This window comes from Equus przewalskii, chromosome 2 (assembly GCF_037783145.1).
Source record: "Equus przewalskii isolate Varuska chromosome 2, EquPr2, whole genome shotgun sequence".
NCBI lineage: Eukaryota > Metazoa > Chordata > Mammalia > Perissodactyla > Equidae > Equus > Equus przewalskii.
The window spans coordinates 56841148-56855314 of NC_091832.1; the positions used below are offsets into that span (position 1 = coordinate 56841148).

Below are 14167 nucleotides of genomic sequence, written 5' to 3' on the forward strand. Positions count from 1 at the left end.
AACAAAATTGCCAGCTCCCTGAGTCAGGACGACATCCTTGACATTCCTGTACCAGCTGTGAGGATCCAGACTCTAAGCTCCTTACTCCTGCTGCTTTATGAGAGAAAAAGAGGACCAAGGAAAACGCCAAAACTGTATTCCACTGGGTTCAAGAGTGTCCTCTCAAAATTCATGTCCACCTGGAACCTCAGAATAGGACCTTATCTGGAAATAGGACCTTTGCAGATGTAATTAGTTAAGATGATGTTATATGGGAGTAGGGTAAGCCCTAACCCAATGACTGGTGTCCTTATAAGAAGAGAAGTCATAGACAGACACACAGGGAGAATGCCACGTAACGACAGAGGCAGAGACTGGAGTGATGGGTCTACAAGCCAAGGAACGCAAGGGCTGCTGGTAACATCAGCAGTTAGGAAGAGGCCAGGAGGGATGCCCCCCGAGAGTTCACCGAGTGAGTATGGCCCTGTGCACACCTTGATTTCAGACTTCCAGCCTCCAGAACTGTGAGAGAATAAATTTCTGTTGTTTTAAGCTACCAAGTTTGTGGTCCTTTGTTAGGACAGCCCTAGGAAACGAAAACATGTATACTCACAGCACAGCGGTAATGTCTTGCACAATAAATATTTGATGAATGAATGAGTATATGAGGTCAGAGGGTTTTAATACATACAAAACAACCAGACGGCCAAGACTGGGATGTACTGATCCATTCCAGAAGTTGGCACTGTCCTCAGACCCTAAGTAAAGTTGACAGCTATTTAATAATTCAATGACACACGCACAGGGAAAAAGTAATGAACAATTTAAAAACCCACGAGTTAAACAAATCATTTAAGGAGGACAGGGTTTTGTAGCCATCTGCCTCCTCTCTATGAAGAAAAGCAAAGTAAGACGGGCCATGGTGATCCCAGTTTGCAGATGACGGGACTGAGACACGGAGCCTGTCTGGAACATGCTTAAGATTGTACAGTAAAGGAGAGACACAGTGAAGAAGCAAGCGAGCGTCACCTCTCCCACTGCAGCAATCTCCCCGCAGGCCAAGGCTGCAGCAAAGGGAACCGAGACAGGTGCCTGGGACTCCACACTCCATGAGCTGTCACCGGGCTGGACATCCCTCCCCCAGCCCCCAGGACACCCCACCCATTTTCAATCTTCTCTGCCCCCTCCACGCCTCCCCACATGGAATCCAGTGATCCAAGAATTGAGTGGGTCAAAGACGCAATGGACCACGCACTCCAGTTTGTTCTCTTTGCTCTGATGCAGGTGTGACTCAATGTAAGGATCTTCCTAGGAGTAATTCTCGCAAAGGGAAGATGCTGCCCGATGGAATGATCCTGATGCTGGGGCATCAGCGTGGTGGAGACGATTTGGAAGGTGGGGGTTGAGTATGCATATGGAGCATCTTAGATTTTATGGAACCAGGACCTAAACCCAAGTAAAAATTCCTTTCTCAGGCATGTGGAGTGAGGAGTCAGTGGATTAAATGACATAATGGCTATAAAGGGGCTTGGTAACCTTTGAGTGGCAAGGCCAGCCCTGACCCTCTGGGCCCCACTATTCATTCAGCGCTTAAGATTACTGCCTCTGGTTATTCTAAGCTGCTCCCGAAGTCACCCTGCCAAACTTGGCTGAGTCATTCAGGGGGAGTCACGTCTGAAAAGCATCCTACGTGTGGATATAGTTTTTAAGACACAAATAAGTGGTTAGTGAGGGGCTTTACTAGAGATTAACTGGGAAGAAGCGGGACTGGACAGTAAAGCTGGGTGCTGACTTCCGAACCTTAGTCACGTACTTAGGTGGTACTGGCCTAGCAGATGCCGAAGAGCCTAAAATGTGTCTCATCGGGCCAGGCTGGCTGGAGCGCTGAGGAACAGGCGCCTCTTCAAATCAGCGCTGCCCATGGGTAATACACTCTTGAGAGCTGACTTTTAGATTTTATGTTTCTTTTTGTTTTTTTTTTTAGATTTTATGGTTTTTTTTTCTTTTTCTCCCCAAAGTCCCCTCGTACATAGTTGTATATTCTTAGTTGTGGGTCCTTCTAGTTGTGGCATGTGGGATGCCACCTCAGCATGGCCTGATGACAGGTCCCATGTCCTCACCCAGGATCCGAACCGGTGAAACCCTGGGCCACCGAAGTGGAGCGCGGGAACTTAACCACTCGGCCATGGGGCTGGCCCCCTGACTTTTAACATCTTCTCTAGAATCCAGGTTAAAAATCTCCAGCTTTCTTTTCCTCTGCCCCTCCCCCCATCACACTTCAAGGTTGTCATCGAGGTGATTCCTGTGTCATATCACTGCCACGACGCTCATCGGGGTCCTCGTGGCCTCGCTCCCAGCCTTTTTAAAGATCTTTCTCCGGGCTCTCTCTCTAACCCATGTGTGCATTGCTATCTGCTTAACCTCATCACAATCAAACGAACTCAGAGCCCTAGGCAGCCCCTCACAGCACGATGCGCCGCAGCCCCCTCTGTCGGAGGCCCTGCTGATCACTCCCAACCTCACCCCTTCTTCCAAAAACTTACAGTCTGATGCTTCTGGACACAAGCTCTCTTCCACCTCAGCAAAAATGCTCTCCTCATGGTGTCCCCAGACACTAGACAAATCTTTTCCTTTCTAAGAGTCCCACCCCTCTTAGCCCTGAAGCTCACTGTCATGCGCACCCTCCTGACCTCTTAGGGCTCCAGGACAAAGACCCAGATCTCAGAGCTGGAAGGAGCCTCGGACATCGCTGTGCCAAACCCCTCAGGGGAGCACCTCTGAGCCTGGTCAGGCCACCTGAACCACTCACTGTGCACTGCCACTCACCTCGGACTGTGGTCCCCAAGGAGGACAGGCCCATCTGCAGGGCTGGAGCCCGACTCTCTGCGGCCCTGGGCCTCACACAGCACTGGGCATATGGTAGAGATTCAAATAATGACTTCCGTGCATCGTAGAAGCCGTTAGGGTATCAGGGGTCCCAGTGCTACCAGATGAGCTTTTTCACTTCTCAACTTTGGACACTGTCACCGTCTCACCTTGTCTCTCATGGGGTAGGCCAGAGCATGGAGGTCAGCCGAGACAAGGAGGCAAAGGGCCTATTTCTGTTCAATCATGGAAGCAGCCCCAGAGCTCCTGCACTGTGCTTCCAGTCCCATGTGCCAGCTTCTCTTTCCTGCCCGCCTCCTCCAGGGACATGGGGAGTGGGAGGAGGAGGGAGAGTGCCTTCCAGCCCTGTGCCCGGGTCCCCTCCCAGGGGTTGTCCACCACTCCAGCCCAGTCCCCCAATGCTGCCCCCAGTGCAGTTCCACCCTCTCCCAGGCTGCCTGTGCGCTGCTCCAGCTGGAAGCATCTCTAGAACCGAATGAAGGAGATGTGACTGAGCACTTGGGAGAAACACCAGCATTCTTCTGGGGACCAGCCAACAGGGAGGGGAAAGCAATCCGTTCTCCTTTCCCGGATTCTGGAACCAGAGATGGGGTGGGGGACTCGCGTGTGCTGGAATCTGAACAGTGACCTGCCAAGAACAAATTATCATGACAGCTGATGAAACAGCCCGAAGCTAGCAAAACAGTGACCAAAATCGTAACATAAACACCACCTCCAGAGCCATGCTAACCCCAGGGGCAGCCGACAGAGGTGGAGCCTCTCAGTTAAATCCTCCCCTTCCCTTTCTCTGATGTCACTGGGGCACTGGATTCTCGGTGCTATTACCTCTATAGTTCTATGAGCTCTCACTTCCTTCATTCCAGGCATCCTCGCCACGACCCTGAGCATGCGCACGGGGCAGGAACAGACAGCCCCATTTCACAGCAGAGGAGACAGGCGCAGAAGTCGAGGAACGACCCGCCCCCACTCCACCCTCTGCAGTCTCAGCCTGCAAGGCCAGCCTTCCTCAGAGCCTCAAGGGCAAAGGCAGGTGGGTGAGCCTGGGCACAAGTGTTGATTTTCACAGCAGGCTCTCCACTCCCTTCCCAGCAGAGTCAGATGTGGACGGTGAAGGACACAGTGCCATGCAACCCCCCAGGGGCGCCACCCAGCAGTCCACCTCCCCAATCCTAAGTCACATGGAAACACTATTTACAGGTTGCTCTGTTTACAGAGATGCTCAGCACCTGCGACAAACCCCTATTCTCTAGAGACCATGGTCCCAATGTTTGAGCTGGAACCCAGGGCCCACGCTATTCTACCATTCCTTTGCAAACATTTGTTGAACTGGACTCTCTATTCTACTAGATGGTGATTTTTTCCTCAGGAAATCAGCCCATAGATAAATTTGCTTGGCAAACTAGTCCCAGCCGGGCCACTGGCTTGATCTTTGACTGGGGCAAGTCATTTCCCCTCTCTGAGCCTCAGGTCCTCAACTGCAAACCAAGAGGAGTGGACTAGATGATTTCACAGACCTATTATCACTTGAACGTTCTGAGAGTCTATAAAACATCCATCTAGCAAACAGAGCCATCTGAATATGGCTGGAGTCCACCTTCAGGCCTTTGCTCTCACCTTCCCCCTCCTAGAGTCCTCCCCTCTCTGGTTACTTCTCCCCTCCTGGCATGCCTCCTCTCTCTGATCATCTAAGTTCTTTGCTTCTTACAAAGCCCCAGAGAGATTTCAACAGAGCTGATTAATGCTGAAAATCCAAAGGAGAAAACAGAAAGCACCCTGCGAATGTACACAAAGACAAACTGGAGACAAAATTTGTAGAAAACTGTAATAACAAAACGAGAGAATGAAAACCATTTGGGGTCAAGCTCAAGAATAACATAAATAAGCTCATATGGGAAAAATACACACAGCTGAGTATTTGTGGATTCCGAGCCAGGAAAGGGCAAAGAGTGTGTGTGTCACGGTGTGTGTGTGTGTGGTTTAAAGACTGAGAGACGAATGGACAAAACTGGGGCAGAAAGGCCACTCCAGAGGGCAGCTGAGAAATGCATGGAAGCTTATCTGGTAAACCACCCCTTATCCAAAAGCCAGGGTAGAGTTTGGTCTCACTAAAATTGAATGGTAATTACATTCAGATATACCAAACAGAATTCTCTCGAGTCACACCAACCGGGTCCCTGGCAACCAGGAGAGAGGGGGCTGGGAAAGGGAGATACCAGATGCAGTGGTAATCCTGGGAGCCAGAAGGGCCGAGTGGTAGTCACCTCTGAAGAGCCAGCAGCCCATCAAGAATGCAAAGCTTGCAGACGGGGAGGCAGGCCTGGGCGGGACTGCGATGAAACCTTCAGTTCAAGGGAATTGAGTGTGAAAGTTAGTTTAAGAACCAATGGAAGACTACTTGGAGGATTCCACTGGAAGACCGCTGGCATATGAATGATCCAGAGCAGGTTCAGCTGGAGCCAAGGAGAGTGGACTTGGAAATCAAAGCACCAGGATGTGAAACGGTCAGTGAGGCCCAGGAGGATGCAGGAAGCATGGTGACATCTGTTGACTGGAAGAAGAAGGAAGCGGGGAGCACCTGGGAAGGACCATCCCCCAAATACAGAAACGGAATCCAAGGGACATGCTCTCTTCTCTCTTCACTGCTCACAGCTGGTATCTCTCCACCCTGGAAAGTAGGAGGGTCAGCGACAGGAACACGGTTTCTGAGCCAGAAAGACCCACTGTGAGACCTTGGCTGTGCTACTTGCCAATTGTGTAAGAAACTGTGGGAAAGTTATTCAAGTTCCTCATCTATAAAATGGGGACAATACCACCTTTTTGCAGGTTGTGAGGATTAGTTGTCTTTAATGTTTAGAGAATTAATGTCGACGAAATGTCTGGCTCATAGTAGGTCATAATTCACTGTAGCTGCTATTATTAGCAAGTACCTGAACAGACGGCCATGGGCAGGGGGGCAAGGAAAAGAGAACATAGGAAGAACCAAGATCCCAGGGCGTGGATTTGGAAGAAGAAATTCTGCCTCCTGTCCTCCTTTGATTTCTGAGATGTGAAACCCAAAGTTTCCCAAACCCAAAGTGAAACCCAAACCCGTCTTGACCCAGGACAAGAAAACTAATCCTCTGATTGCCCAGGTTCAAGATCTAACAGTCGTTCCACAAACATCATTGCGTCCGTTACACACTTGCACTGTTAGGCGCTGGGGACGAACAGAGGAGGGCAGGCTGTGGTGTGGTAGGATGAGCACTGGGTGCTGGGTGAGAAGTCCTACTCTGGTCACTGAATGGGTGAATCTTGGGGCATGTGAATTGTACCTTCCTAAAGCTGTGGACAACAGGAAGTCCTGGTTGGAGCATTACCCACTGTGTGGACCTGAGTGAGTCAAGTATTTCCCCCTGGAGTTCTGTTGTTTTTCTGCAGCAATCCCACCCCGTCCTCAATAATAAAACCTGCCTTCCACCACCCTCACCGCCGGTCCTGGGAACCCACTTGAAAACAGAACAGTATACACAAAAGCACTCTGTGAATTGGAAAGTTCTAGGCAAATGGAGGCCCCATCATGACGCCTTTCCACCCTGACACATGCAGAAGCTCAGGCAGGGAGACTGTGGTGGGCCAGAGAGGCCAGGAGCGTTCTTGGAGGAAGGGGGTTTGAGTGAGATCTGAAGGATCAGTGGGATTTAGATGATGAGGAGGAAGAGGAGGAAGGAGGCATTGGAGTAGGAGGGAGAGCCGGAGTAAAGCTATGGCAGTGGGAAGGCAAGCTGTGCCACTGGACAGTGACAAGACTGTCCCACTGGACTGGATGCTACACCAACGGCAGTTTGCACCTGGCCATCTATGGACCATAGATGGCCACAAATGTGTTGTATTTGGCGCACAGAGTTAAGAAATAAAAAATTTCTAGAAGATTCCATGTTTCTAGTTTCTCCTGAAAAATGGGAAGACACTCTCAATGCCAGGTCTACATTCCAGCCTGGCCAAAATGACCTGGACTTGCCATAACCCCTACAACTCCCCTGACACTGAGGCCACTTTACTCATTGACATTGCTCAACTGGCCCCTGCAGACAGTTCTGTTTGCAACCCTTGGTATGGGGAACAGTTGGAGGAGAAGGCAGGAAAGGTAGGCTGGGGCCAGGTATGTGATGGAAAGCACACCAGCTCTGGAATCAGAAAAGCCCGGGTCCGGATCCTGGCTCCATCACCTCCTCATCTGCGACCGTGAGCAGCTCCCTGAATCTCAGTACACTCATTTTTGTTTTTAAAAGACATCGTATGAGATACACTTGGCCTGATACCTGACATGGTTGATGTTCAAAATGGTGCTATGATTGTCTACTGTCAGGCTAAGGACTCCTTAATGAATCCAGCAGAACTTGGAGAGCCACAGTGAGTTCTGAGCAGAGGGGGTGATGCAGGAAAAGTACGTTTCATGAAAGGAGCCTCTGACCATGACGTGCAGGGCAGACAGCAGCAGGAAGGAATGGGAGAGAGGAGGGTAGGGACTAGCTGGTCAGGGGTGGAAGCAAGAGAAGTTGGCTCTAAAGGTGCCAATGTCTGTGGGCCCAGAGCAAGAGTACAAATGGAGGCCCGCACATCTTTGCCTCTATGTTTATCAATGAAACTAACAAATTGATAAGTAAAACATGCTCTTCTACACTGATGAATGTAGCTTCCTAACAGCCTGGAAGACAAGGTTCACATCCAGAGTCCGCCAGCTCCTTGTAGCTCTAACACTGGAACCCCCTGACGCCAGAGGAACCCTCCCTGTTCCCTCCCTGAGCCTGCAGCCTGACCCCCTGCTTTCCCTCCAGCCCCAGACTCTTGGAGGCTCCAGCTGGCACATCCAAGCTCTGACTAAGTAGTCCCCCACTGTCCACTCTTGGCCATTCTGATACCTAGGTGTGTGGACACTGAGTATGCTCTCTGGGGGAGCGGGGCAGCAGTGGGAGGTCCACCCAGGGGAAAGACAGGTGCAGGCCTGGAAATAGGCACAGATCACTTGGGCAGAAAATTCTAGAGTCTTCTAGGGCTCCCAATGGCATGAGGACTGGGGGAGGTGGGGGGACGCCTGCGCCCTTGGGCAGGGGTGTGCAGGAAGAAGCCCTGAGCAGGAGGCCCCAGGCAGGCACTGCGGGCATGGGTGGGCCAGGTGGGTACCTTTGGCCAGGGAGATGTTCCTCAGCGCGATGGAATGCTCCCAGTCCTTGAGGCGCAGGTCCTCGGTGACGGTGTTGAGCACGGCCAGCTCCTGCTTAAGCTGCAGCTCCATGCCCATGTGCACCAGCCGCATGCGGCGCGTGTCCTCGCTGGCGTTGCTCACCAGCACCTGCAGGTCCCGCAGCCGCGTGCCTTGGAGGGCCACGTCGTAGGACAGGCTGTGGTTGAGGCCGCGCAGCGCGCCGCCCACGTCCGCCAGCTCCTCGCCCAGGACGCCCACCCTGCGGGCCAGCCCGTCGAGCAGGCCGGCGTGGCGCCGCAGCAGCAGCTGGCTGCGGTTGCTCTCCACCTGCAGCTGGTAGAGCTCTAGCTGCGCCGCGTCGCTCTGCTGGCCCGTGCTGTCGCGCAGCTGGGCCACCGCCTGCTCGGTCTGCGCCGCCTGCGCCTGCAGGCCCCACAGCGCGCCCTCCAGCCGCTGCACCGCGCCCGCCAGCGCCAGCAGCGAGTCCGACTGGTTCTGCAGCGCGTCCTGCACCTTCCACACCTGCTCCGTCAGGTCCGCCTGCAGCGGAGCCTGCGGCAGCCGCAGCTGCAAGTCCCGGAAGCTCTCGTTCAGTCGGTTCACGTTCCGAGTCAGCGCCTTCAGGTCGTCCGGGGAGCTCCGGGGCCTGGACACTGCGGAGGAGGAGGGGGAGAGATGAGCGCCGCTCAGGAGGTCCCGGGTCCCAAGAGGCACGCCCGGCCAGAGCCCGGCACGCAGCAGGTGCTCAATAAACTAGAGATGAAGGGAAAGCAGAGGTGGCTGTGGTTGAGTGCCTTCATGGATCCCAAGCACTGTGCTAACCCAGTGGTCCTCGAACTGTCTGCCCATTAGAATCACCTGGCGAGGCGTCTAACCTGCAGAAATTGTGACTGAATTGGTCTGGCTGTGACCTGGGCTTTGCCATTTTTAAAAGAGCAAGAGAGAATTCTAAGGTGCAGACTAATTTGGGAACCACTGTACTGTCTAACCATTATGTATGAATGAGGTCAATTCATGTGAAACTGTCATTTGGGGATGTTGAAAATGGTGGGATACCAGCAGTTTCACGGGGCTGGCCCTACGATATTGTGTGTTGTGATCCTCTGGACTTTTGGAGGCAGATACTGCTGTGATCCCCTTTTGGGGTTAGTGCTGTGAAAAGTTGCCCAAGGGAGCACAGCAAGTAAGCAGGGGAGCCAGGCGTGCATCCCAGACGGCTGGCTTGTTCCAGAAGCTGGTGCCTCCCCACAGTCGGCTCCAGGGCTGCCTGGAGGAAGCATGCTGGCAGCAGACTCAGCCAGGCTGGAGGCAACACTGTTTGTTTCCAGGCCTCCTGAGTTCAGCGTCTCATTCCCTCCTGCTCACCTGCCGCTGTGCCAAGGGCCCCTCTGGGCGGGTGCAGGTGTTTTATATCCATACCCTCCCTTTCCTGCTGCCTCCAACCATCCTTCTCCATTCCCTATTTCCCTCCTCGGGCAAACAACCCATCCCAGTGACTTCCCACCATTTCCTCTTGGAGAGGTTTTCTTTTCTTGGTTACAAGCAGCTATTTCACATTACTAAGGGGAGCGATGTGCGTCGTAATAATTGTAATCCAGCAGCCAGCATCTCCTGGAAGCTTGTGGACTGCACTGACTCAGGTGCACTACAAACTCTGGTGCCGGGATGACGACGGATGCTTGTGGTCAGTTTGCTGAGAACTGTCCACAGCTGTCTCCCCCTCTGCTCTGCACACTAGCGAAATGGAAACCAGCCGTGGGAGTGGGCCAAAGGAAGAGGTGGGGGCAGATGAGGCACGGAGGGAATTCTGCCTTGGAAATCTTAGGATGGAGAGAGCCAGAGAGTTTGGTGCACAGCTTGTTCAAACAATGAGAAAATTCAGATAGGATAGCTCTCCTCTAGAGCCTCAAGTTTGGAAGAGAGAAGAGAGGCTGTGAGGGTGCTTGGGCCTCACAGCTGTGAAGACCAGCTGCTGTGGCCCTTCAGTGATGCTTCTGGAAGTACACGGCATTTATGGCGGCCACTCTGGAGGAGGTAAGTCATCTCAGATTAGATTCAGAGGCTCATCGGGCTAGATGGGGCCTTAGAGCCCCCCTCAACTTCTCCCTCACCCAGCACTTCAACCTCCAGGAAAATCACCCTGCTCAGTGGTCACCCAGCCTCTGCCAATACCCACCTCTCCACCTTCGGTTAGTGCTCTGCGTTCTCTGCAGACTTGAGATTTGCCTCCCTGTGGTTTCTGTCCACTGATCCTGCCCTCCGGGGTCATGCAGAGCTAGTCAGCTATTTTTCAACAAGACAGCTCTTCAGAATTTCAAAGACAGTTGTCACATCCTTGCTATGTGATAACGTTTCCAGTTTAAAGTCTGCAGTTCCTTCATCTGTTCTCTCATGACTAGGCTCTCAGCCTCCATCCATCCCAGCTGGCCTCTTCTGCACATACTCCAGTGTGTCAACATCCCTTTAAAGCCTCGTGCTTGACCTAAATGTGGTTTTCCAAGGTATGGACAGACTGGGCAAAGTATGTTGGAAGGATCAGCTCCTTCATTCTGGGCATGAGACTTCTACTAATGTGGTGCAAACTGGGCCCTGTTTAGCTTTATCTGTGCTTTTCAGACTTTCACCATTGGATTTGGGTCTATGAAGTCTTTGGTGAAAATTTTTCCCAATTTCAGGTGAAGAGACTGAGGCCAGGAGAGTGTAAATGATCTGCCTAATGGGATGCTTCCCAGTTCCTGGTCCAATGGCTCACTCCACTGCGCCACTACTCTGGAAGGTCAGCTGAAGAGTTGTCAATACAAGTAAAGGTTCTGGGGAAATGAATCCATGACCCACTCACCACCCAAGTAACCGCAGGAACTGTCTGCTTAAGAAGCCATCAGAGGCCAGGATTTGGTTTTAAATCAGTGTGTTTGTCCAACATTTGACCCAGATTGGTTGGCTAGTACTAGAGATGGGGTGGTTGGAAAACAGGAAGCCGATATCCTACTGTCAGTCTCTGCTCACGATGGCCCTGGGGTTCAAAGAGACACCACAGCTCAGTAGAAGGAACACTCTGAGTTTTGTAAATTCGGGTTTATAAATTGGGATTGAGTGACTAAGGGGAATGGTGCAATCTACTTGATTTAAGTCACAGGACTGATGTAAGACTGCCTTCCCCCGAGCCTGCCAGAGGGAACACCGTGAGGTGGGCAATTCCCCTTTCTCCTGCCATCTTCCAGCTCCCTCCTTCTCTCTTCAGGTGGTCCCCACGCCCAGCTGGTGCCCTGTGCCCTTAGAGGCCCCTGGTCTTGCCCATCAGCCCCCTTCTCTCAGAACCCACCAGCTCTAGGGCCCCTTCTCTCCATCCTGGAGACCGGACTGACCTGCCTCATGGTGATCGCTGACAGTCAGCTGCCCCTTCCCGGAGAGTTCGTTTGGGTCTTTTGTTATTGCTCATTGCACAACCGATATAAACACAAATCCAGATAAAAGAAAGTTCTTCCACAATCCCACAAGCTCCAACAGAGCACACTGGTTTTCTTTCTCTAGCTTTATCCCTAGGCATACTCAATCTTTATAATTTGATTTCTGGTTTTGTTTTTTACCTAATATGATTATTTCATAAACATTTTCCCATCCTTCTCTCTGTCTTTTCCAGTTATAATTTTGATGACTGCCTGAGAGTCCATCAAAGGGATGTGTTGTAATCCACCCTTTCTCTTACTGTTGATTATTTTTTTCAATCATGGAAAATAAATGCAGAAAATTCTCTCCTTCTTTGAAAATTTTCCTAACAATAAATTCCCAGAAGCTAGATTAGCAGATCAAAAGTCATAGACATTTTTATGACTCTTAAAAATTCCAGCCAAAACGTTATACCTATTTATGTGTACATTATAGATTTTTTTAATGTGCCAGTTTCAGTGAAACCTCAGTGTACAGAGTGTTACAATTTTCATATTGTTAATTTCACAGACATAAAATGGTGCCTTGTTATTTTTAGGTTCGTATATTCTCATTTTAGAAGTGGCCTTTTCGAGGCAATGCATTAGCTGAAAGGCATGGTGCAGACATTCTGGGTATCCAGGCTGATCAGAAGGGAAATTATTTGGAGGGGTGAATACTCTCTGGGCATCCCACCCCACTGTGGAAGCCCAGAGCAGCCTCCCATTTTTCAGAATCACTTACCCACCCCAGAAGTGAATTATCTCCCTCTAACAGTCACAATGTGTTCTCAGCTCACACCACCACCACCCCCCCCACGCTCTTCCCCACTAATGCCTTCCAGATGTTTCCTGTCCTCAGCAGGGAGCAGTTCTTCCTTGCGTGTGTCTCTCTTAATTCATGTTTATGCAAACAGTTCATTTATCTCTCTGCCTGGTGTATTTACTTTTAATGTGCTTTAATTATTCTTCAACTTTTATACTTTCACAAAGGGGAAAATAAATCATAGAAGAACGATAATTGGCATTTCCTGAGTACTTACTACGTGCCAGGCACTGTTCTAAGTGCTCTGCCTGGGAATACACTCAATCCCATAACAGCCCTATGAGATAAGTATTATTATCCTCATGTTGCAAATGAGGAAACTGAGGCATGCAGAGGTTAAGTAACTCACAAGATTTCACCGCCAGGAGATGGAGGAAACTGACTTTGGGCCCCAGGCAGTGTGGTTCCAGAGCTCCCAGCTCTTAACCACTTTGCGATACAGTGGATAGGTGGAAGGCACAGAACAAACTTTAACAGGGACATGTAAATGTGGAAAAAGCTTTGAAAGTAGTGAGTTTCCCATCCTAAACCCAGGCTGGAGTCAGGCTACTTGGTAGAAATCGTGTAGAGGTTCAAATTCAGATTCTGATTCAGTATTAATCGCTGAATGCTAATTAATGTGTTAATGTGTACCTTGTTATAACAAATGACTAAACTATGAACGTCTGCCTGGGGCCACGCCCTGTGCTGCGTGGCTTGCACACTGTATCTCCTGCAGCATTGTCATTTATAGGGTGTTGCCTTCCCACCCACACCCCGGCCCCGAGTCAGCTCTCTGTTCCAAAATTGTCCTTTATGTTCACAGAAACAATAATCATGTCCTGGTTAACCCAACGTGCTCCAGATAAGGCTGACCAGAGAGGCTGTCTTCCCAAAACACACCAGGCACCCTACAAAGCCAGCAAGGCAGAATGTCTATGTGTGGGGGGGCAAGAAGAAGGCTAAGCCTTCTGTTTGAGGTTTAGCGACCTAAACCTTGGGCATTCGTGTTAATAACTGTGTATCTTTGTATAAAGTTTCACAGCCATTACCTCACTTAATTTTCAACATAACTAACCTTGGGAGGTAGGCAGGGCAAGTATTCATAATGTCATTTAAGGATGAAAAAAGAGGCTCAGAGAAGTCAAGAGATTGCCAGAGGCATAAAATAAGGATGAACTGGCGTCATCTGTCCCTTAATCCAGTCTCTGTCCTCTACGCCTGCTGCTGGGGTAGTCAGTCACATGCTGAACTCCAAAATCTCTATGGGGAAGCAGGGCAGGGATGACATTTATGAAGCACTGAGTGAGTGCCGAACTAGGTTCTAGTGTCTTACTCTTCCTAATAACTTTGTGAAGTAGGAATTATTATGCCCATTTTCAGATGAAGAAGGCGGCAGAGCGTGAAAGCAAGCTCAGGCTGCTTGTCTCCGAAGGCCCTGCTGGCCCCACCACTTTCCCCCCTTACACAAAACAGCATGGGGCATCACCCCCTTTCCTTCCAGGAGACCACTGCTGCAGTACACCAGCAGCCCACCTGAGCAGAGGCCCTGCACCAGCCCCAGAACCACGGGGGACTCTTTAGAGGCTTGGCAGGGCACGAAGCAATGGCATCGGAGAAGTCTGACGGAGGAGGACCACTCGGAGGTAGATGCTGGAACACGGCCAAAGGCACACGGTTCTGATGTGGTCCTCCCCAGCCTGCGGGCAGTTGGTATCACCATTTCACAGATGAAAGAGTGACTAAGTAACTAGCTCAAGGCAACCCTGCCAGGAGGAGGTGGACCTGCCTGGCTCTGAGTCCAGGCTTCTCTCACTGCCGCATGAGGCGGGACTGCCTTGTCCTTATTTAAGCCAGTGACGCTTAAGGAAGGAATTCATAGAACATCAC

General features: G+C 51.0%; 1 protein-coding gene across 2 annotated transcripts in view; it reads right to left on the minus strand.

Annotated features, from left to right (window-relative positions):
• SCARA5 (scavenger receptor class A member 5) overlaps nucleotides 1-14167 on the minus strand; it is a 114989-nt gene that overhangs the window by 37220 nt on the left and 63602 nt on the right. For both annotated transcript variants that reach the window (XM_008519290.2, XM_070607365.1), the window contains exon 4: nucleotides 8026-8700. In XM_008519290.2, coding sequence (XP_008517512.2) covers nucleotides 8026-8700 — 675 coding nt within the window. The remainder of the gene's footprint in view (nucleotides 1-8025; nucleotides 8701-14167) is intronic.